This window comes from Passer domesticus, chromosome 8 (assembly GCF_036417665.1).
Source record: "Passer domesticus isolate bPasDom1 chromosome 8, bPasDom1.hap1, whole genome shotgun sequence".
NCBI classification, from domain to species: Eukaryota; Metazoa; Chordata; class Aves; order Passeriformes; family Passeridae; genus Passer; species Passer domesticus.
In genome coordinates this window covers 10229507-10252431 of record NC_087481.1, presented here as the reverse complement: position 1 = coordinate 10252431, position 22925 = coordinate 10229507, and the positions used below count along the sequence as shown (strand labels likewise).

The following is a 22925-nucleotide window of genomic DNA, read 5'->3' as shown; positions in this document are numbered from 1 at the left end:
CTTTCTGCTTCCCCCAGCCAGCCCAGGCCTTGCTCAGCATTGCAGTTCCCTGCCTGAGCCTTGGGCTCCCTGCACTCCTGGCCTCAAGGATCTGCTCTCAGCAGTCCCTGGGGAGCCTTTGGCACTCCCTGCCCTCACTGGGGCCCAGCCATGCTCCAAGGCACTTGGAGTTTTGCTTCTGACTCCTTGAGAAGCTTAGTCATCCTTCTCTCAATGCCTGAGGCTCCTGGACTCAGCCCCAAATCCACCGTGGGGCTGATTAAAATACAGAAAGCCCTCAGGAGCTCTTTGTCTCCCTTCAATTGTCCTCCAAGTCTCCAGGGCTTGTGAAGCTGCTTGGAGTCAGTCTGGAGTTCTGTTAAGGAGGGAGATTTCACAGTGCACCGACGGCATGATGTTTGGTTTTAATCACGTGTGTGGGTTTTTATTTTTCAGTTCAGAAAAAAGGTGAAAGAACGATTCCCCAGATGATCTTGATGCTGAATGTCTCCCCAGGAGATCTGGGCATGGAGAGGAACAAGCCCCTTGCAGGCTGACCAGTTTTGGACAACCTGCTCCTCACCCCAGCCTCACCATGTCTGACATGGCCCACCTGGGACTGACATCCCGAAACATAAAAAAGTATGCATTTTTAAAATAAATAAGATTGATTAATTTATAAAATTATAGTTATAGTTTTTAAATTTATATTAGTATTACTGTATATTTCTATTACCTTTGATATTTATGTGAAAAATTGAATACATTTTTAGCAATCAAAAAATTATTTGTCATTGGTTTTAAATAAAACAATTCCTTTCATTAAATCATTGACCACTATTGGCCATTTATTTCTCCTTCTTAATGCTAATTAGTGCTATTTTTAGATCTTTTGACATATTTTTTTATTATTTTCACGCACAGGGTAAAAGGGGCCACTTTGGGGTCCCTGGAGACATTTCTGGGGCACATTTGGGGCAGTTTAGGGTCTGGGCAGTGTGATAAACAAGTCCACTGAATTTAAGGATCAAATAATTATCTTTATTATTTTTGCAAGCAAGAATAAGCAAGGACAGCGCTGGGCGGCCCGGAGTCTCCGCTCCACTTTGGCTCACAAAATTCCTATCCCCTGAGTCCACCTTTTATTGCCTTCTTCTCCAGGTTTAGGGATGACGTGATAGGTCTTCTGCGCTTGCTCATTCAGTTGCTAGGGGGTCTTTTTCTGCCTTCTGGTGGTTGTGGGATGAAGGCTTAGTCCCCCTTAGTCTTCCTCTTTATGAACGCTGAGTGAACTTATGCCTTATAAGGCATATCTATACAGAACACTATACACTTTTCTGCAAGCTAAGCAATTCTTACTAGTACTATACACTTTCTGCAAGCTAAGCAATTCTAGCGAGTTTAAGGATTGTTATTACAGCTGCTTCTCATTACTTTCCTTTCATAAGGCATAACTTTACAATGGAATTCCCAAAGCACTATAGTAAACCAGCAACCATATGTATCTGCACAAGACGTTTTTTTGGCTATTTAACTATTGTTTTATAACATATAGTTATTTAGCTATTGATTTAATTAATGAACAAATGTATTACTACTTATTACAAATCCCCCATTTCTTTTTTTACCAGTTTGGTTCATTAAATCTTTCTAGTTCTTTCCTAGCAAGCATTAAATGAGCTGCCGCATCAGTTAAGCTATGTGCACTAATTATAGGTGCCAACTTCCTTAGTTTCTTCATCATATTCCAATTCATAATGAATAGAACTGCTGACAAAATAAAACCAAGCAGTCAATATCAACAGAACAAAAATGGGATGGCATATACTGTTTAGGACCCCTGTGGCATTAGGAGACAAACCGAAAATGGTATCCCACTGGATGTCACTCTGCAAATGCCAGTGGCTCAGCTGAGAGCTCTGGGAATGACTGACACTGCACTGAGAGGGGCCGCAGTCCTGCAAGGGGCTTTCATCAGGAGCAAATAGCAGTCTGGAGGGTGGGCAATGCTGGATCTGTACCACTGAGTGCTCATCATTCACCTGAATGTGGAGCTGCCCCCAAAGTTGCCACGGATCGCTTTTTCTTTTTCTCCTGTTGGGTATATTTTGGAGCAGCTGTTCTATGTGGCTTTTGATGGTGATCCTGTGGGAAGCAGCCATTTGCCTGCTGTGCTATCCTCACAACTAATACTAACTCTTCATTTCCTTTGGTTTTATTTGGGGTTTTTTATCTATTTGTTTGATTGGTTTGCTGCATGGGTTTGTTTGTTTGTTTGTTTGGGTTTTTGTCTGATTTGATTTGAGTTTTTTGTTTGCTTTTTCATAAATGACTGGTGAAGTTGGCAAAGCCAAACTCAAGATAATGTAAACCAGGATCAGCTTTCCTGAAATTGCTTTTGGCTAGGTTTAGCTGCATCCCACAGGCTCAGGATCACTAGTATATTTTCAGGTTTTGCTCTGCATATCAGCCTGCCCAGACTCCGCTTGGTGTTTCACAAATGGAGAAGACAATGGACATTGTGCCAAGCTTCCTTTCAAACAGAAAAATCTGGGTCAGCATGAAATAAAAGAAGAAAAATAAATCACCAGTTAGAACAGAACCAGTGTCCCACCATCTTCCTTTCCACTGTTATTAATTTTGTACATTTAGAGGCAAACCTGGGTCTAAAGCTTGCATCTCTCAGTTCCTGATGCTATTTGCTACCCTGCAGCCTTGACTCGCCCTGATGTGACTGACTGCTGGGCAAGTGGGGCTGGGGATGCTCAGCCTGGAGAGAGGAGACACTGGGAGACCTCCCTGTGGCTCTGCAGGACTGGAAGGGTCCCACAGGAAAGAAGGGGACAGAGTGTTCAGCAGGGCCTGTGCTGAAAGGACAAGTGGGGATTGGCTTTCAACTGCAGGGGGTTGATTGAAGCTGCATCTAAGGAAGCTGCTCTTTTCCACTGGGGCTGGTGGGGCACTGGCCCAGGCTGTGCACAGAGGCTGTGCATGCCCCATCCTTGGGAACAGGGCCCTGAGCAGCACGCTCTGGGGGAAGACTGCTCAGCTGGGAACAAGATGTTGTTCTTCAGGCTCCCTTGCAAGCCCAACCGTTCAGGGACTCCATCATTCCATGGTCTCCAGTGTCCACTTCAGATGGAGCCTGGGAACTGTGATGTCACAGCCCACGCTCCAGCTGGAACGTCCAGCGCCCAGCAAAGGGCACAACAAAAGCCTTGGCCGCTGTGTTTGCATGCTCTTCACCCTGCTCCTGCCCACTCTGCTTGTCAGCTTTCCTCAGTCCTGAAAGATCCTTAGTGCCTGGATTTTGTCATCCAGCCCTGCAGGATGCTCCCATTTGTCCTGAGGAAGGTATGGTGCCATTCCATGGAGGTGGACACTCCCCACCTGCCCGGGTGGGCTGGAGCTCTGTGGGGATGGAGTGGGACAGGGACCCCACTCTGAGGTTTTGCTACCTCTGCAGGCTGTCCCAGATGGAGAAGAGGAGATGGAGCTGGATACCAAGATTGATAGAGAGGAGGATATGGAGACGGAGGGAGAAGACCCTGGGGAGGAGGAGATGGAGGTGGAGGTGGAGGTGACGGTGGAAGAAGAGATGGATGTGGATATGGAAGAGTCCATTGAGGACATGGACATTGATTAAAAAGGTGAGGAAGAGGCCATGATCTTGGCATGAAGAGCAATGCCAGTGCAGGACAGGCTGAGTGGGTCTCCTGCTGCCAGGCTGGGGCTGGGCTGGGTGCTCCCTGCTCAGGGACATTGTACCCAGGGCACTGGATTCTGGTGGCCATCCACAGCCTGTCCTGTGCCTGCTTTTCTCCACACAAGCTCCGTCCCAGAGCCAGCCAGGCTCAGTTCTGGTAGCAGAGTCCTGCTGCTGGGCCAGTGTCTGCCAGCCTGGGGCCACATGCAAGAGCCCTCTGTGCCTGACTGGAGTGACCGTGGCATTTGCTTTTCTTCCAGGTGCGATGGACATCATGGAGGGAGATGCCACCTTTTTGTACATACGTTTTACACTTTGATGTTGTCTTTAGGATATAGGTTTTATGGTGTTTATCTTCTGTAAATACGTTTCATATATTTTTTGTTAGATAGGTTTTTATGTATATATGTTCTATCGATTGTTGTTGTTACAAATATTCTTGCAATATAAATATATTCTGTATTTTTGCTGCTGTTCTTCTCTAATAAACAAATTTTATTTTTCACACCCCAGTTCTCCTTGCATTTGCTTCAGGCACAGGCAGCATATTGCCAAGGTGTAGTTTCCACTTGCTCCAGGTTCCCAGGGCTGGAGGTCAGAAGTAGATGAAGGGGAAAAAATCCACAATTAAGAGTGTCCATGACACCCAGAGCCAAAAGAAGCCCAGGGAAGCACGTGCTCCAAACCACAGCAGAAATGTAGTGAGAGCTCTGGAGGGAACAAAAGAAAGAGGAAGCTTGAAGAAAGGAAAAAACGTCTCCCCACAAGTTGTTTTGCTTTTTTTTCATTGAGAGTCTCTTCTACCATGTGGTGGAAACCCAGAAAAATGAAGGTCAGAAGAAGCATGGTTTATTGGGAACATTCCTGCATTGTAGACAATCCTTGTGCAAATCATTCCATGCAGCACTCACATATTTAATTGCTTCTCTTCCTGGGGAAGCAGAGTTGCTTAATTTACTCCAAGCAAGATTTTCTCCGTCCTCCCTGGCAAAGAACAAGCTCCCATCCTGGCAAGTGCTCGCTGCTTTCCTTAACACTCATCACACCCATGCTAAGGAGAGTGGAGCAGGTTAATTTATCACTTGTTGCAAGTTCTAAGTCCTTCTTAGATAAGGACCATGTTCAGCTGAGTGACAGTGAAGCAAAATGGCAAGCCAGGAATACATTGCCCTGCACACAATGTCCTCCATTCCCATGGATGGTTTCTCACTGGCACACAGGAGGAAGGAAAGGAACACATATGTATCATTGTACATCAAGTCATACATGTTGAGGGATGGACAGATCTCACAGGGATATGGAAACCCCCCCTGAAAAGCAGTTCAGAGAAATCCTGAGCTGTTTAGTGGTCCTAGGCATGAAGATGCTCAGGATCTTCCACAGATGCTCAGCAGGCAGTAGGATTGTGGCTGGATGTCACTCTGCAAATGCCAGTGGCTCAGCTGAGAGCTCTGGGAGTGACTGACACCGCACTGAGAGGGGCCACAGTCCTGCAAGGGGCTTTCATCAGGAGCAAACAGCAGCCTGGAGGGTGGGCAATGCTGGATCTGTACCACTGCGTGCTCATCCTTCACCTGAATGTGGAGCTGCCCCCAAAGTTGCCATGCATCACTTTTTCTTTTTCTCCTCTTGGGTATATTTTGGAGCAGCTGTTCTATGTGGCTTTTGATGGTGATCCGGTGGGAAGCAGCCATTTGCCTGCTGTGCTATCCTTGCACCTAATACTAACTCTTCATTTCCTTTGGTTGTATTTGGCGTTTTTTATCTATTTGTTTGATTGGTTTGCTGCTGGGTGTGTTTGTTTGATTGATTGATTGATTGATTGGGTTTTTGTCTGATTTGGTTTGTGTTTTTTGTTTGCTTTTTCATAAAAGACTGGTGAAGTTGCCAAAGCCAAACTCAAGATAATGTAAACCAGGATCAGCTTTCCAGAAATTCCTTTTGGTAGGGTTTATCTGCATCCACCAGGCTCAGGATCACTAGTATATTTTCAGGTTTTGCTCTGCATATCAGCCTGCCCAGACTCCACTTAGAGTTTCACAAATGAAGAATACAATGGACATTGTGCCAAGCTTCCTTTCAAACAGAAAAATCTGGGTCAGCATGACAGAAAAGAAGAAAAATAAATCACCAGTTAGAACAGAACCAGTGTCCCACCATCTTCCTTTCCACTGTTATTAATTTTGTACATTTAGAGGCAAACCTGGGTCTAAAGCTTGCATCTCTCAGTTCCTGATGCTATTTGCTACCCTGCAGCCTTGACTCGCCCTGATGTGACTGACTGCTGGGCAAGTGGGGCTGGGGATGCTCAGCCTGGAGAGAGGAGACACTGGGAGACCTCCCTGTGGCTCTGCAGGACTGGAAGGGTCCCACAGGAAAGAAGGGGACAGAGTGTTCAGCAGGGCCTGTGCTGAAAGGACAAGTGGGGATTGGCTTTCAACTGCAGGGGGTTGATTGAAGCTGCATCTAAGGAAGCTGCTCTTTTCCACTGGGGCTGGTGGGGCACTGGCCCAGGCTGTGCACAGAGGCTGTGCATGCCCCATCCTTGGGAACAGGGCTCTGAGCAGCATGCTCTGGGGGAAGACTGCTCAGCTGGGAACAAGATGTTGTTCTTCAGGCTCCCTTGCAAGCCCAACCGTTCAGGGACTCCATCATTCCACGGTCTCCACTGTCCACTTCAGATGGAGCCTGGGAACTGTGATGTCACAGCCCACGCTGCAGCTGGAACGTCCAGCGCCCAGAAAAGGGCACAACACAACCGTTGTTCGTTGTGTTCGCATGCTCTTCACCCTGCTCCTGCCCACTCTGCTTTTCACCTGCCCCCTGATAACCCATTCAGTCCTGACAGCTCCTGAGTGCCTGGATTTTGTCATCCAGCCCTGCAGGATGCTCCTCTTTGTTCTGAGGAAGGTATGGTGCCATTCCATGGAGGTGGACATCCCCCACCTGCCCGGGTGGGCTGGAGCTCTGTGGGCATGGAGTGGGACAGGGACCCCACTCTGAGGTTTTGCTACCTCTGCAGGCTGTCCCAGACAGAGAGGAGGACATGGAGGTAGATACAAAGATTGATACGGAGGAGGAGATGGAAATAGACGGAGAAGACCCTGGAGAGGAAGAGATGGATGTGGATGTGGAGGAGGAAGAAGAGATGGACGTGTATGTGGATGAGGAAGAAGAGATGGATGTGGATATGGAAGAGTCCATTGAGGACATGGACATTGATTAAAAAGGTGAGGAAGAGGCCCTGATCTTGGCATGAAGACCAATGCCAGCAGCAGGACAGGCTGAGTGGGTCTCCTGCTGCCAGGCTGGGGCTGGGCTGGGTGCTCCCTGCTCAGGGACATTGTACCCAGTGCACTGGATTCTGGTGGCCATCCACAGCCTGTCCTGTGCCTGCTTTGCTCCACACAAGCTCCATGCCAGACTCAGCCAGGCTCAGTTCTGCTAGCAGAGTCCTGCTGCTGGGCCAGTGTCTGCCAGCCTGGGGCCACATGCAAGAGCCCTCTGTGCCTGACTGGAGTGACCGTGGCATTTGCTTTTCTTCCAGGTGCGATGGACATCACAGAGACACCACCCTTTTTTATATATGTTCTACAGTTTGTTGTTGTTCTTTAGAATGTAGATTGTAGGGCTATTTTTGACTTCTGTAAATACGTTTCACATATTTTTGTTAGGTAGGTTTTTCGGTATATATGTTCTATTGATTGTTGTTGTTGCAAATATTCTTGCAATGTAAATATCTTCATTATTTTTGCTGCCGTTCTTCTGTAATAAAGAAATTTTATTTTTCACATCCCAGTTCTCGTTGCTTTTGCTTGGGGCACAGGCAGCATTTGGCAAAGTTGTAGTTTCCACTTGCTCCAGGTTCCCAGGGCTGGACATCAGAAGTAGATGAAGGGGAAAAAATCCACAATTAAGAGTGTCCATGACACCCAGAGCCAAAAGAAGTGCAGGGGATCAGGAAAGAGGGAAGCACGTGCTCCAAACAACAGCAGAAATGAAGTGAGAGCTCTGGAGGGAACAAAGGAAAGAGGAAGCCTGAAGAAAGGAAAAAACGTCTCCCCACAAGTTGTTTTGCTTTTTTTCATTGAGAGTCTCTTCTATCATGTGGTGGAAACCCAGAAAAATAAAGGTCAGGAGAAGCATGGTTTATTGGGAACATTCCTGAATAGTAGACAATCCTTGTGCAAATCATTCCATGCAGCACTCACATATTTAATTGCTTCTCTTCCTGGGGAAGCAGAGTTGCTTTATTTACTCCAAGCAAGATTTTCTCCCTCCTCCCTGGCAAAGAACAAGCTCTCATCCTGGCAAGCGCTCGCTGCTTTCCTTAACACTCATCATACCCATGCTAAGGAGAGTGGAGCAGGTTAATTTATCCCTTGTTGCAAGTTCTAAGTCCTTCTTAGATAAGGACCATGTTCAGCTGAGTGACAGTGAAGCAAAATGGCAAGCCAGGAATACATTGCCCTGCACACAATGTCCTCCATTCCCATGGATGGTTTCTCACTGGCACACAGGAGGAAGGAAGGAACCCAAATGCATCATTGTACATCAAGTCATACATGTTGAGGGATGAACAGATCTCACGGGGATATGGAAACCCCCCCTGAAAAGCAGTTCAGAGAAAGCCTGAGCTGTTTTGTGGTCCTAGGCATGAAGATGCTCAGGGTCTTCCACAGATGCTCAGCAGGCAGTAGGATTGCGGCTGGATGTCACTCTGCAAATGCCAGTGGCTCAGCTGAGAGCTCTGGGAGTGACTGACACTGCACTGAGAGGGGCCACAGGCCTGCAAGGGGCTTTCACCAGGAGCAAACAGCAGCCTGGAGGGTGGGCAATGCTGGATCTGTACCACTGCGTGCTCATCCTTCACCTGAATGTGGAGCTGCCCCCAAAGTTGCCATGCATCACTTTTTCTTTTTCTCCTGTTGGGTATATTTTGGAGCAGCTGTTCTATGTGGCTTTTGATGGTGATCCTGTGGGAAGCAGCCATTTGCCTGCTGTGTTATCCTCGCGACTAATACTAACTCTTCATTTCCTTTAGTTTTATTTGGCATTTTTTATCTATTTGTTTGATTGGTTTGCTGCATGGGTTTGTTTGTTTAATTGACTGGGTTTTTGTCTGATTTGGTTTGTGTTTTTTTTTGGTTTTTCATAAATGACTGGTGAAGTTGGCAAAGCCAAACTCAAGATAATGTAAACCAGGATCAGCTTTCCAGAAATTCCTTTTGGTAGGGTTTATCTGCATCTACCAGGCTCAGGATCACTAGTATATTTTCAGGTTTTGCTCTGCATATCAGCCTGCCCAGACTCCACTTAGAGTTTCACAAATGAAGAAGACAATGGACATTGTGCCAAGCTTCCTTTCAAACAGAAAAATCTGGGTCAGCATGAAATAAAAGAAGAAAAATAAATCACCAGTTAGAACAGAACCAGTGTCCCACCATCTTCCTTTCCACTGTTATTAATTTTGTACATTTAGAGGCAAACCTGGGTCTAAAGCTTGCATCTCTCAGTTCCTGATGCTATTTGCTACCCTGCAGCCTTGACTCGCCCTGATGTGACTGACTGCTGGGCAAGTGGGGCTGGGGATGCTCAGCCTGGAGAGAGGAGACACTGGGAGACCTCCCTGTGGCTCTGCAGGACTGGAAGGGTCCCACAGGAAAGAAGGGGACAGAGTGTTCAGCAGGGCCTGTGCTGAAAGGACAAGTGGGGATTGGCTTTCAACTGCAGGGGGTTGATTGAAGCTGCATCTAAGGAAGCTGCTCTTTTCCACTGGGGGTGGTGGGGCACTGGCCCAGGCTGTGCACAGAGGCTGTGCATGCCCCATCCTTGGGAACAGGGCTCTGAGCAGCACGCTCTGGGGGAAGACTGCTCAGCTGGGAACAAGATGTTGTTCTTCAGGCTCCCTTGCAAGCCCAACCGTTCAGGGACTCCATCATTCCATGGTCTCCAGTGTCCACTTCAGATGAAGCCTGGGAACTGTGATGTCACAGCCCGCGCTGCAGCTGGAACGTCCAGCGCCCAGCAAAGGGCACAACACAACCGTTGTTCGTTGTGTTCGCATGCTCTTCACCCTGCTCCTGCCCACTCTGCTTTTCACCTGCCCCCTGATAACCCATTCAGTCCTGACAGCTCCTGAGTGCCTGGATTTTGTCATCCAGCCCTGCAGGATGCTCCTCTTTGTTCTGAGGAAGGTATGGTGCCATTCCATGGAGGTGGACATCCCCCACCTGCCCGGGTGGGCTGGAGCTCTGTGGGCATGGAGTGGGACAGGGACCCCACTCTGAGGTTTTGCTACCTCTGCAGGCTGTCCCAGACAGAGAGGAGGACATGGAGGTAGATACAAAGATTGATACGGAGGAGGAGATGGAAATAGACGGAGAAGACCCTGGAGAGGAAGAGATGGATGTGGATGTGGAGGAGGAAGAAGAGATGGACGTGTATGTGGATGAGGAAGAAGAGATGGATGTGGATATGGAAGAGTCCATTGAGGACATGGACATTGATTAAAAAGGTGAGGAAGAGGCCCTGATCTTGGCATGAAGACCAATGCCAGCAGCAGGACAGGCTGAGTGGGTCTCCTGCTGCCAGGCTGGGGCTGGGCTGGGTGCTCCCTGCTCAGGGACATTGTACCCAGGGCACTGGATTCTGGTGGCCATCCACAGCCTGTCCTGTGCCTGGTTTGCTCCACACAAGCTCCATGCCAGACCCAGCCAGGCTCAGTTCTGCTAGCAGAGTCCTGCTGCTGGGCCAGTGTCTGCCAGCCTGGGGGCACATGCAAGAGCCCTCTGTGCCTGACTGGAGTGACCGTGGCATTTGCTTTTCTTCCAGGTGCGATGGACATCACAGAGACACCACCCTTTTTTATATATGTTCTACAGTTTGTTGTTGTTCTTTAGAATGTAGATTGTAGGGCTATTTTTGACTTCTGTAAATGCGTTTCCCATAGTTTTGCTAGGTAGGTTTTTCGGTATATATGTTCTATTGATTGTTGTTGTTGCAAATATTCTTGCAATGTAAATATGTTCTGTATTTTTGCTGCCGTTCTTCTGTAATAAAGAAATTTTATTTTTCACATCCCAGTTCTCGTTGCTTTTGCTTGGGGCACAGGCAGCATTTTGCAAAGTTGTAGTTTCCACTTGCTCCAGGTTCCCAGGGCTGGACATCAGAAGTAGACGAAGGGGAAAAAATCCACAATTAAGAGTGTCCAGGACACCCAGAGCCAAAAGAAGCGCAGGGGATCAGGAAAGAGGGAAGCACGTGCTCCAAACAACAGCAGAAATGAAGTGAGAGCTCTGGAGGGAACAAAGGAAAGAGGAAGCCTGAAGAAAGGAAAAAACGTCCTCCCACAAGTTGTTTTGCTTTTTTTCATTGAGAGTCTCTTCTACCATGTGGTGGAAACCCAGAAAAATGAAGGTCAGGAGAAGCATGGTTTATTGGGAACATTCCTGCATAGTAGACAATCCTTGTGCAAATCATCCCATGCAGCACTCACATATTTAATTGCTTCTCTTCCTGGGGAAGCAGAGTTGCTTTATTTACTCCAAGCAAGATTTTCTCCCTCCTCCCTGGCAAAGAACAAGCTCCCATCCTGGCAAGCGCTCGCTGCTTTCCTTAACACTCATCACACCCATGCTAAGGAGAGTGGAGCAGGTTAATTTATCACTTGTTGCAAGTTCTAAGTCCTTCTTAGATAAGGACCATGTTCAGCTGAGTGACAGTGAAGCAAAATGGCAAGCCAGGAATCAATTTCCCTGCACACAATGTCCTCCATTCCCATGGATGGTTTCTCACTGGCACACAGGAGGAAGGAAAGGAACACAAATGCATCATTGTACATCAAGTCATACATGTTGAAGGATGAGCAGATCTCACGGGGATATGGAAACCCCCCCTGAAAAGCAGTTCAGAGAAATCCTGAGCTGTTTAGTGGTCCTAGGCATGAAGATGCTCAGGATCTTCCACAGATGCTCAGCAGGCAGCAGGATTGCGGCTGGATATCACTCTGCAAATGCCAGTGGCTCAGCTGAGAGCTCTGGCAGTGACTGACACCGCACTGAGAGGGGCCACAGTCCTGCAAGGGTCTTTCATCAGGAGCAAACAGCAGCCTGGAGGGTGGGCAATGCTGGATCTGTACCACTGCGTGCTCATCCTTCACCTGAATGTGGAGCTGCCCCCAAAGTTGCCATGCATCACTTTTTCCTTTTCTCCTCTTGGGTATATTTTGGAGCAGCTGTTCTATGTGGCTTTTGATGGTGATCCTGTGGGAAGCAGCCATTTGCCTGCTGTGCTATCCTTGCAACTAATACTAACTCTTCATTTCCTTTGGTTTTATTTGGGGTTTTTTATCTATTTGTTTGATTGGTTTGCTTCATGGGTTTGTTTGTTTGTTTGTTTGATTGATTTGGGTTTTTGTCTGATTTGGTTTGAGTTTTTTGTTTGCTTTTTCATAAATGACTGGTGAAGTTGGCAAAGCCAAACTCAAGATAATATAAACCAGGATCAGCTTTCCAGAAATTCCTTTTGGCTGGGTTTAGCTGCATCCACCAGGCTCAGGATCACTAGTATATTTTCAGGTTTTGCTCTGCATATCAGCCTGCCCAGACTCCGCTTGGTGTTTCACAAATGGAGAAGACAATGGACATTGTGCCAAGCTTCCTTTCAAACAGAAAAATCTGGGTCAGCATGACAGAAAAGAAGAAAAATAAATCACCAGTTAGAACAGAACCAGTGTCCCACCATCTTCCCCTCCACTGTTATTAATTTTGTACATTTAGAGGCAAACCTGGGTCTAAAGGTTGCATCTCTCAGTTCCTGATGCTCTTTGCTACCTTACAGCCTTGACTGGCCCTGATGTGACAGACTGCTGGGCAAGTGGGGCTGGGGATGCTCAGCCTGGAGAGAGGAGACACTGGGAGGCCTCCCTGTGGCTGTGCAGGACTGGAAGGGTCCCGCAGGAAAGAAGGGGACAGAGTGTTCAACAGGGCCTGTGCTGACAGGACAAGGGGGGATGGCTTTCAACTGCAGGGGGTTGATTGAAGCTGCATCTAAGGAAGCTGCTCTTTTCCACTGGGGGTGGTGGGGCACTGGCCCAGGCTGTGCACAGAGGCTGTGCATGCCCCATCCTTGGGAACAGGGCTCTGAGCAGCCTGCTCTGGGGGAAGACTGCTCAGCTGGGAACAAGATGTTGTTCTTCAGGCCCCTTGCAAGCCCAACCGTTCAGGGACTCCATCATTCCATGGTCTCCAGTGTCCAATTCAGATGGAGCCTGGGAACTGTGATGTCACAGCCCACGCTGCAGCTGGAACGTCCAGCGCCCAGCAAAGGGCACAACACAACCCTTGGCTGCTGTGTTCGCACGCTCTGCACCTTGCTCCTGCCCACTCTGCTTGTCAGCTTTCCTCAGTCCTGAAAGATCCTTAGTGCCTGGATTTTGTCATCCAGCCCTGCAGGATGCTCCCCTTTGTTCTGGGGAAGGTCTGGTGCCATTCCATGGAGGTGGACACTCCCCACCTGCCCGGGTGGGCTGGAGCTCTGTGGGCATGGAGTGGGACAGGGACCCCACTCTGAGGTTTTGCTACCTCTGCAGGCTGTCCCAGATGGAGAAGAGGAGATGGAGGTGGATATAGAGATTGATAGAGAGGAGGACATGGAGACGGAGGGAGAAGACACTGGGGAGGAGATGGAGGTGGAGGTGGTTGTGGAAGAGGAGATGGAATTGGATATGGAAGAGTCCATTGAGGACATGGACATTGATTAAAAAGGTGAGGAAGAAGCCCTGATCTTGGCATGAAGACCAATGCCAGCAGCAGGACAGGCAGAGTGGGTCTCCTGCTGCCAGGCTGGGGCTGGGCTGGGTGCTCCCTGCTCAGGGACATTGTACCCACGGCATTGGATTCTGGTGGCCATCCACAGCCTGTCCTGTGCCTGGTTTGCTCCACACAAGCTCCATGCCAGACCCAGCCAGGCTCAGTTCTGGTAGCAGAGTCCTGCTGCTGGGCCAGCTGTGCCAGCCTGGGGGCACATCCAAGAGCCCTCTGTGCCTGACTGGAGCGACCATGGCATTTTCTTTTCTTCCAGGTGCGATGGACATCATGGAGAGAGATGCCATCTTTTTGTACATACGTTTTACACTTTGATGTTGACTTTAGAATATAGGTTTTAGGGCTTTTTGTCTTCTGTAAATACGTTTCATATATTTTTTGTTAGATAGGTTTTTATGTATATATGTTCTATCGATTGTTGTTGTTACAAATATTCTTACAATGTAAATATGTTCTGTATTTTTGCTGCTGTTCTTCTCTAATAAACAAATATTATTTTTCACACCCCAGTTCTCCTTGCATTTGCTTCAGGCACAGGCAGCACATTGCCAAGTTGTAGTTTCCACTTGCTCCAGGTTCCCAGGGCTGGAGGTCAGAAGTAGATGAAGGGGAAAAAAATCCACAATTAAGAGTGTCCATGACACACAGAGCCAAAAGAAGCCCAGGGCATCAGCAAAGAGGGAAGCACGTGCTCCAAACAACAGCAGAAATGAAGTGAGAGCTCTGGAGGGAACAAAAGAAAGAGGAAGCCTGAAGAAAGGAAAAAACGTCTCCCCACAAGTTGTTTTGCTTTTTTTCATTGAGAGTCTCTTCTACCATGTGGTGGATACCCAGAAAAATAAAGGTCAGGAGAAGCATGGTTTATTGGGAACATTCCTGAATAGTAGACAATCCTTGTGCAAATCATCCCATGCAGCATTCACATATTTAATTGCTTCTCTTCCTGGGGAAGCAGAGTTGCTTTATTTACTCCAAGCAAGATTTTCTCCCTCCTCCCTGGCAAAGAACAGGCTCCCATCCTGGCAAGCACTCGCTGCATTCCTTAACACTCATCACACCCATGCTATGGAGAGTGGAGCAGGTTAATTTATCACTTGTTGCAAGTTCTAAATCCTTCTTAGATAAGGACCATGTTCAGCTGAGTGACAGTGTAGCAAAATGGCAAGCCAGGAATACATTGCCCTGCACACAATGTCCTCCATTCCCATGGATGGTTTCTCACTGGCACACAGGAGGAAGGAAGGAACCCAAATGCATCATTGTACATCAAGTCATACATGTTGAGGGATGAACAGATCTCACGGGGATATGGAAACCCCCCCTGAAAAGCAGTTCAGAGAAAGCCTGAGCTGTTTTGTGGTCCTAGGCATGAAGATGCTCAGGATCTTCCACAGATGCTCAGCAGGCAGTAGGATTGTGCCTGGATGTCACTCTGCAAATGCCAGTGGCTCAGCTGAGAGCTCTTGGAGTGACTGACACTGCACTGAGAGGGGCCACAGTCCTGCAAGGAGCTTTCATCAGGAGCAAACAGCAGCCTGGAGGGTGGGCAATGCTGGATCTGTACCATTGCGTGCTCATCCTTCACCTGAATGTGGAGCTGCCCCCAAAGTTGCCACGGATCACTTTTTCTTTTTCTCCTGTTGGGTATATTTTGGAGCAGCTGTTCTATGTGGCTTTTGATGGTGATCCTGTGGGAAGCAGCCATTTGCCTGCTGTGCTATCCTCACAACTAATACTAACTCTTCATTTCCTTTGGTTTTATTTGGGGTTTTTTATCTATTTGTTTGATTGGTTTGCTGCTGGGTGTGTTTGTTTGATTGATTGCTTGGGTTTTTGTCTGATTTGGTTTGAGTTTTTTGTTTGGTTTTTCATAAATGACTGGTGAAGTTGCCAAAGCCAAACTCAAGATAATGTAAACCAGGATCAGCTTTCCAGAAATTCCTTTGGCTGGGTTTATCTGCATCCCCCAGGCTCAGGATCACTAGTGTATTTTCAGGCTTTGCTCTGCATATCAGCCTGCCCAGACTCCGCTTGGTGTTTCACAAATGGAGAAGACAATGGACATTGTGCCAAGCTTCCTTTCAAACAGAAAAATCTGGGTCAGCATGACAGAAAAGAAGAAAAATAAATCACCAGTTAGAACAGAACCAGTGTCCCACCATCTTCCCCTCCACTGTTATTAATTTTGTACATTTAGAGGCAAACCTGGGTCTAAAGCTTGCATCTCTCAGTTCCTGATGCTATTTGCTACCCTTCAGCCTTGACTGGCCCTGATGTGACAGACTGCTGGGCAAGTGGGGCTGGGGATGCTCAGCCTGGAGAGAGGAGACACTGGGAGGCCTCCCTGTGGCTGTGCAGGACTGGAAGGGTCCCGCAGGAAAGAAGGGGACAGAGTGTTCAACAGGGCCTGTGCTGACAGGACAAGGGGGGATTGGCTTTCAACTGCAGCAGGTTGATTGAAGCTGCATCTAAGGAAGCTGCTCTTTTCCACTGGGGCTGGTGGGGCACTGGCCCAGGCTGTGCACAGAGGCTGTGCATGCCCCATCCTTGGGAACAGGGCTCTGAGCAGCACGCTCTGGGGGAAGACTGCTCAGCTGGGAACAAGATGTTGTTCTTCAGGCTCCCTTCCAAGCCCAACCGTTCAGGGACTCCATCATTAAATGGTCTCCAGTGTCCACTTCAGATGAAGCCTGGGAACTGTGATGTCACAGCCCGCGCTGCAGCTGGAACGTCCAGCGCCCAGCAAAGGGCACAACACAACCGTTGTTCGTTGTGTTCGCATGCTCTTCACCCTGCTCCTGCCCACTCTGCTTTTCACCTGCCCCCTGATAACCCATTCAGTCCTGACAGCTCCTGAGTGCCTGGATTTTGTCATCCAGCCCTGCAGGATGCTCCTCTTTGTTCTGAGGAAGGTATGGTGCCATTCCATGGAGGTGGACATCCCCCACCTGCCCGGGTGGGCTGGAGCTCTGTGGGCATGGAGTGGGACAGGGACCCCACTCTGAGGTTTTGCTACCTCTGCAGGCTGTCCCAGACAGAGAGGAGGACATGGAGGTAGATACAAAGATTGATACGGAGGAGGAGATGGAAATAGATGGAGAAGATCCTGGAGAGGGAAAGATGGATGTGGATGTGGATGAGGAAGAAGAGATGGACGTGGATGTGACTGAGGAGGAAGAGATGGATGTGGATATGGAAGAGTCCATTGAGGACATGGACATTGATTAAAAAGGTGAGGAAGAGGCCCTGATCTTGGCATGAAGAGCAATGCCAGCAGCAGGACAGGCAGAGTGGGTCTCCTGCTGCCAGGCTGGGGCTGGGCTGGGTGCTCCCTGCTCAGGGACATTGTACCCAGTGCACTGGATTCTGGTGGCCATCCACAGCCTGTCCTGTGCCTGCTTTTCTCCACACAAGCTCTGTCCCAGACCCAGCCAGGCCCAGTTCTGGTAGCAGAGTCTTGCTGCTGTGCCAGCATGTGCCAGCCTGGGGGCACATGCAAGAGCCCTCTGTGCCTGACTGGAGTGACCGTGGCATTTGCTTTTCTTCCAGGTGCGATGGACAGCACAGACAGAGACACCACCCTTGTGTATATATGTTCTACAGTTTGTTGTTGTTCTTTAGAATGTAGATTGTAGGGCTATTTTTGACATCTGTAAATACGTTTCCCATAGTTTTGCTAGGTAGGTTTTTATGTATATATGTTCTATCGATTGTTGTTGTTACAAATATTCTTACAATGTAAATGTATTCTGCATTTTTGCTGCTCTTTTTATGTAATAAACAAATATTATTTTTCACACCCCAATTCTCCTTGCATTTGCTTCAGGCACAGGCAGCATTTTGGAAAGTGGTTGTTTCCACTTGATCCACGTCGCCAGGACTGGGGGTCCCTGGCACAGCCACCCCAGGAGTGGGGGTCCCTGTGCACAGAGGGGTTCCCCTGACAGAGGTGAGCCTCTCCTTGCAGTTTCTCTGGACACACTTGGGAGCTGTAGGGGCAAAGCTCTTCCCGCACTCGGGGCACTCACAGGGCTTCCCTCACCGGTGCCTCCGTTGGTGTCTGGTCAAGTTGCGCTGCTGGAGAAGCTCTTCCCACACTGGGGACACTCGTAGGGCCTCTCCCCAGTGTGGATGCGCCGGTGGGTGACGAGGGTGGAGTTGTGCCTGAAGCCCTTCCCGCAGTCGGGGCAGCAGAAGGGCCTCTCCTCTGTGTGAATCCGATAGTGCCAGAAAAGATGGGAGCGGATCCAAAACCCCTTCCCACACTCGGAACACTCGTAGGGCCTCTCCCCAGAGGGGATATTTTGGTGGTAGATCAGGTTGGTGCGAAGTCTGAAGCTCTTCCTGCATTCCCCACACTCGTAGGGCCGTTCCCCACTGTGGATCACCTGGTGCCTGATCAGGCTGGAGCTGCACCTGAAGCTCTTCCCACACTCCTCGCACTTGTGGGGCTTCTCCCCATCATGGAGCTGCTCATGGAGCACCAGCTCCGAGCTCTGGCTCCATCTCCGGCCGCCTTCCCGGCCCAGGCTGGCTCTTTCCCCCTCAGATCCCCGTGATCTGTGTTTGCAGCCCCTCCTCGTGCGGCATCTCCGGGGCTTTTCCTGCCCGTTGGGTTCCTGCACCGTGGAGCCGCTCAAAATGGTCTCTGCCACGAGGTTCTGCTGTGCTGAGCTGGGAGATGGAGCAGGAGAGAGGGGGAAAGGGGCACTGACTTCCTCCTCACCTGCCTCACTGTCTCAAGGGCATTTTCCTCTTTCTCACAGCCTCCCAGGGGTTGGCAATGAGAAATCATGGTTTGAGGAAAAGAAGGGATGAGCACGTTGAATTTGAAGGTCCGTCTGCCCGAGCCCACCTCGAGAAGTCACCGGCCATCTGGGTTCCAGAAAAACCTCCCAAACACCAAGGTTCAGCCCTAAAAATCCTACCAAGAGCTCCCTGTCCCTTGTCCCTCCCCTCTGCTCTTCGGAGTTCCCCCTGTCCCAGCTGCTGGGGTCACGCTTGCATTGGGGGTCCCCCTTCTCCTCGGTGCCCGCCCTCTCCAGGCTGCTGGCAGTCCCAGCAATCCCAAAAGCTGCCACCTCTTCACTCTGCCCATTCAGGGGTGCCGGGGCTTTTTGGGCTCCCTTTTGGGCTCCCTTCTCCCCTCATTCTCTGCTCTGGGCTGCTTTGGAGCCCTGCCAGCTGCAAACATCCCCCCCAAAAAGCCCCAAAGCCAGGCACCCCCGGGATATTCGGGCCGTGCTCCCCCTCCCCGGGCACCTGCGGGATGGGGGGCGATGCTCCCGGGGCTGCGGCGGCTTCAGGGACCATCAGGGCCACGAGATTCTCCCTCTCCTCTTCTGCTGCTGCTCGGCCTCTTCCTCCCTCCCTCCTCCTCCTCCTCCTTTCCCGTTCCTGAAGGTTCTCCTGAAGGCTGAACCATGAGGGGAAAAGGGGCAAGGAAAGGGTGGGAACTGTGAGGGGAAAGGGGGCAAGGAAAGGACGGAACCGTGAGGGGAAAGGGGGCAAGGAAAGGGCGGAACCGTGAGGGGAAAGGGGGCAAGGAAAGGGCGGGAACCGTGAGGGGAAAGGGGGCAAGGAAAGGACGGAACCGTGAGGGGAAAGGGGGCAAGGAAAGGACGGAACGGTGAGGGGAAAGGGGCGGGCTCAGGCCAAGGGCGGCAACTGTGAGGGGACACTCTGGGAGGCGGCACTCTGCAAACAGAACTGCAAGGGACTGAGCATGGACGGGAAGAAAGCAGTAAGTCTGAAAGTTTTATTTGCTATCAAATACATCTCACACACCCAGCCCCATGCAATCCCCGTACCTCCTCACTAAACTGGGATCCCACTTCTCCCAGTGTCATTCTAACCCCATGTCAGCCTGGTGGCTTTGGAGTCGAGTGACTTGGTTGTGGGATTGAGTTTTTTGAGGTGGGAAGAAGCAAATCCCTGGTGCTATTGAGCCTTCATTCAACAATTGAGTTGTTTTCAGTGGGGCTGAGTTATTCTGAAGTAACAGACCCATCCCACTTGGCTTTTGGACTGCAAAGATTGAGAAGAGAAAAAAAACATTAAGGCCAAACCAAAAGGAGGAGCAGCCAGATGTGTTCCCACCATGGATCACAGGAAATGTGGGTCACCAGGGCTGTGCCCAGCGTGGGTCCTGCAGTGGGGGATGGAGCTGGAGCAGCACACGAAGCTCTTCCCGCACTCGGGGCACTCGCAGGGCTTCCCTCACCAGTGCCTCCGTTGGTGTCTGGTCAAGTGAGAGCGCTGTGAGAAGCTCTTCCCACACTGGGGACACTCGTAGGGCCTCTCCCCAGTGTGGATGCGCCGGTGGGTGACGAGGTTGGAGTTGCGCTTGAATCCCTGCCCACAGTCGGGGCAGCAGAAGGGCCTCTCCTCCATGTGAATCCGATAGTGCTGGAGGAGATCAGAGCTAATCCTAAACCCCTTCCCACACTCAGAACACTCGTAGGGCCTCTCCCCAGTGTGGATCTTTTGGTGGACAAGGAGGTTGGCGCAATGTCCGAATCTCTTCCCACACTCCCCACACTCGTAGGGCCGTTCCCCAGTGTGGGTCCTCTGGTGCTGGATCAGGGTGGAGCTCTCCCTGAAGCTCTTCCCACATTCCTCACACTCATGGGGCCTCTCCCCAGTGTGGATGCGCCGGTGCCGGACAAGATGGGAGCTCTGCCTGAAGCCCTGCCCGCAGTCAGGGCAACGGAAGGGCCTCTCCTCTGTGTGCGTGCGCTGGTGCACGAGGAGATTTGAGCTGGTCTGAAACCTCTTCCTGCACTGATCACACTCGTAGGGCCGTTCCCCAGTGTGGGTTCTCTGGTGCTGGATCAGGTTGGAGCTTATCTGGAAGCCCCTCCCACACTCCAAGCACTTGTGGGGCTTCTCCCCATCAGGAACCTCCTTGTGGACCACCAGCTCCGAGCTCTGGCTCCATCTCCGGCCGCCTTCCCGGCCCAGGCTGGCTCTTTCCCCCTCAGATCCCCGTGATCTGTGTTTGCAGCCCCTCCTCGTGCGGCATCTCCGGGGCTTTTCCTCCCCGTTGGGTTCCTGCGCTGTGGAGCGGCTCAAAATGGCCTCTGCCATGAGGTTCTGCCGCGGGGATTTGTCCTCCCTGCTCTCCATCCTCAGCTCCTGCTCTGGGGGAGGAAGGACAAGGACAGGATGGCATTTGCCTCCGGGCCACAGACAAGGGCAAGGAGATGCCCCCAGGCTGTCCTGCAGCAGGGGCTGTGCTGGGCTGGGAGATGGAGCAGGAGACAGAGGAAAGGGGCACTGACTTCCTCCTCACCTGCCTCAGTGTCCAGGGACATCTTCCTCACAGCCTCACAAGAAGTGGCAATGGGAAATCCTGGTTTGGGGAAAACAAGGGATGAGCACGTACAGTTTGAAGGTCTTTCTGCCTAAGTCCATCTCTACAAGTCACCAGCAACCAAGGCTGCAGAAAAACCTCCCAAACACCAAGATTCAGTGCTGAAAAACCCTCCCCAGGAGTTCCCCACCCCAGTCCCTCCCCTCTGCTGTTCAGGGGCTCCCCTGTCCCAGCTGCTGGGGTCACGCTTGCATTGGGGGTCCCCCTTCTCCTCGGTGCCCACCCTCCCCAGGCTGCTGGCAGTCCCAGCAATCCCAAAAGCTGCCCCCTCTTCACTCTGCCCATTCAGGGGTGCCGGGGCTTTTTGGGCTCCCTTTTGGGCTCCCTTCTCCCTCATTCTCTGCTCTGGGCTGCAGGGGCTCCAAGGAGTCCCCCCTGCCCCTCTCCAGCCTCTGCAGGCTCCCGCCAATGGCGGCGCTCCCCCCTCTCTGGGCTCCCCACTTTCGGCTCCTGGGGGACACAGGGCTCTGCTCCTCCAGGCTGCCTCTGCCGCCACCACCACCCCCCGATGTCCCCCCGAGGGGCCTTTTCCGCTCAGCCTTGCACTTCTTCATTCTCCAAACATCCTCCCAAAAATCCCAGCCCAGGGACCCCCCGGGATATCTGGGCCGAGCTCCCCCTCCCCGCTCACCTGCGCCATGGGGGGCGATGATCCCACAGGTGGGGGCTGTGAATGCACGGAGGGCTCCACCGCGTGCTTCCTGCTGCTCAGCCTTGATCTGCCTCTGTCCCTCCGCTTCCTCTTCCTGCCCCTTCTCCTATTCCATCCCCCCGCCTCCTCCTAATCCTTCTCCTCCCTCACCACACCTCCTTCTCCTTCTGTGGCTGCTCTCTCTCCACCTTCCCCCTCCTCTTCCATCTCCCCTCCCACCCTCCTCCCCTTCCCTAATCCCGCCTCCTCCTCCTCCTTCATCCCTCCCCTTCCCTCCCTCCTCCTCCTCCCGCAGCAGCAGCGACGCCCTCGCTGCCCCGTTCCCGGAGCCCTCGCAGCCCGCGGCAGGAGCGGGGCTGGAGCCGGCACAGCTCGGCACGGGCAGCGCGGGGCTCTCGGCTGCTCCCGGCCGCTGCGGAGAAGGGGGGAAGCCGGCCCGGGCAAAAGGAGAGGCAAACTGCGACAACTGGGGGCCCCACATCCAAACTGGGCCCTGCTGGGGAGCCTGCCTGGGCACTGCCAGCCCTTGGGGCTCCTCTCGGCACAGCCGGGAGGGGGGAACGCACAGAGGGCTGCGGGATCCCAGCGCTGGCAGCACTGCCAGGGACTGGGCTCTGCTGGGATCACACTGGGAATGACTGGGACTGTACTGGGTTTGTTCTGGGGTCATACTGGCATCACACTTGGACTGTACTGGCTTTGTACTGATATCATTCTGGGATCATACTGGGAGTGACTGGGACTGTACTGGGTTTGTACTGGGATCATACTGGAATCACACTTGGATTGTACTGGCTTTGTACTGATGTCATTCTGGGATCATACTGGGAGGGAGCAGGAGCCTGCAGAGGCAATTGAGACCATGTTAGGGGCAAATGGGATCTACTGGGAGTGACTGGGATTGTGCTGAGGGTGACTGGGAGCAGCTGGGAGCAACTGGGATCATGACAGGAGCAACTGGGAGTGGCTGGCTGCATGCTGGGAGTGACTGGAAACAACTGGGCTTCTACTGGGCTTCTGCTGGGATCACGCTGGAGGTGACTGGGATCATCCTGGCAGTGAGGGCCACTGCACTGAGGCTGACTGGGAGTGCTTGGCAGCAAATGGGATCATACTGGGGAATAATGGGAGGTACTGGGAACATGCTGGAGGGAACTGGGATACACTGGGAGATACTGGGAGTGACTGGAACAAAAGGGAGGGTGAAAGAGAGCCACTGGAACCATGTGGAGCACAACTGGTTCATACTGGCAGGGACTGGGAGCACACTGGGCTCATCTCTGGATCATACTGGGAGGGACTGGACTAATACTGGGAGAATCTGAGAGCGACTGGGAACACACCCTGCACATCATCCCCATACTGGGCCTGACTGGGAGCAACTGG

General features: G+C 51.2%; 2 protein-coding genes, 1 long non-coding RNA gene and 1 pseudogene across 4 annotated transcripts; 2 read left to right on the top strand and 2 right to left on the bottom strand.

The window, feature by feature from the left end:
- Positions 1–18387, bottom strand: part of LOC135305589 (zinc finger protein 850-like) — a 652086-nt pseudogene extending 633699 nt beyond the window's left edge.
- On the top strand, positions 3196–4736 carry LOC135306110 (uncharacterized). The gene is made up of 3 exons (XR_010366963.1): positions 3196–3333; positions 3446–3629; positions 3946–4736. It is a non-coding gene; the product is annotated as an uncharacterized LOC135306110 (long non-coding RNA).
- Positions 16248–18440, top strand: LOC135306101 (ribosomal RNA processing protein 1 homolog). 2 transcript variants are annotated; one of them, XR_010366957.1, is made up of 4 exons: positions 16248–16424; positions 16537–16744; positions 17339–17461; positions 18279–18440. XR_010366957.1 is itself a non-coding variant. In XM_064429647.1 (3 exons), the coding sequence occupies exons 1-2, from the start codon at positions 16293–16295 to the stop codon at positions 16738–16740; spliced, it is 336 nt and encodes a 111-aa protein (XP_064285717.1). In that variant the 5' UTR covers positions 16248–16292; the 3' UTR covers positions 16741–16744; positions 17062–17317. The 2 variants fall into 2 exon arrangements, 1 of the variants encoding a protein (XP_064285717.1); XM_064429647.1 differs by lacking the exons at positions 17339–17461; positions 18279–18440 and adding an exon at positions 17062–17317.
- A 518-nt stretch (positions 18441–18958) lies between these two features.
- LOC135306096 (zinc finger protein 239-like) lies at positions 18959–21726 on the bottom strand. Its single transcript, XM_064429642.1, has 3 exons — positions 21519–21726; positions 20807–20866; positions 18959–20654 (listed from the first exon to the last, which is right to left on the bottom strand). Exons 2-3 carry the CDS (start codon positions 20826–20828, stop codon positions 19732–19734), a joined length of 945 nt encoding a protein of 314 aa, XP_064285712.1. The 5' UTR covers positions 20829–20866; positions 21519–21726; the 3' UTR covers positions 18959–19731.
- Between the last annotated feature and the right edge of the window lie 1199 nt (positions 21727–22925).

Excerpts from the sequence above, each read along its gene's own strand:
- LOC135306101 (XM_064429647.1), top strand. The coding sequence starts at position 16,293 with ATGCTCTTCACCCTGCTCCTGCCCACTCTGCTTTTCACCTGCCCCCTG. Across the intron at positions 16,425-16,536 it reads TCCTCTTTGTTCTGAGGAAG|GCTGTCCCAGACAGAGAGGA; the intron begins GTATGGTGCCAT and ends CTACCTCTGCAG.
- LOC135306096 (XM_064429642.1), bottom strand. The coding sequence starts at position 20,828 with ATGTCCCTGGACACTGAGGCAG. Across the intron at positions 20,655-20,806 it reads GTCCCTGGACACTGAGGCAG|AGCAGGAGCTGAGGATGGAG; the intron begins GTGAGGAGGAAG and ends TTCCTCCCCCAG.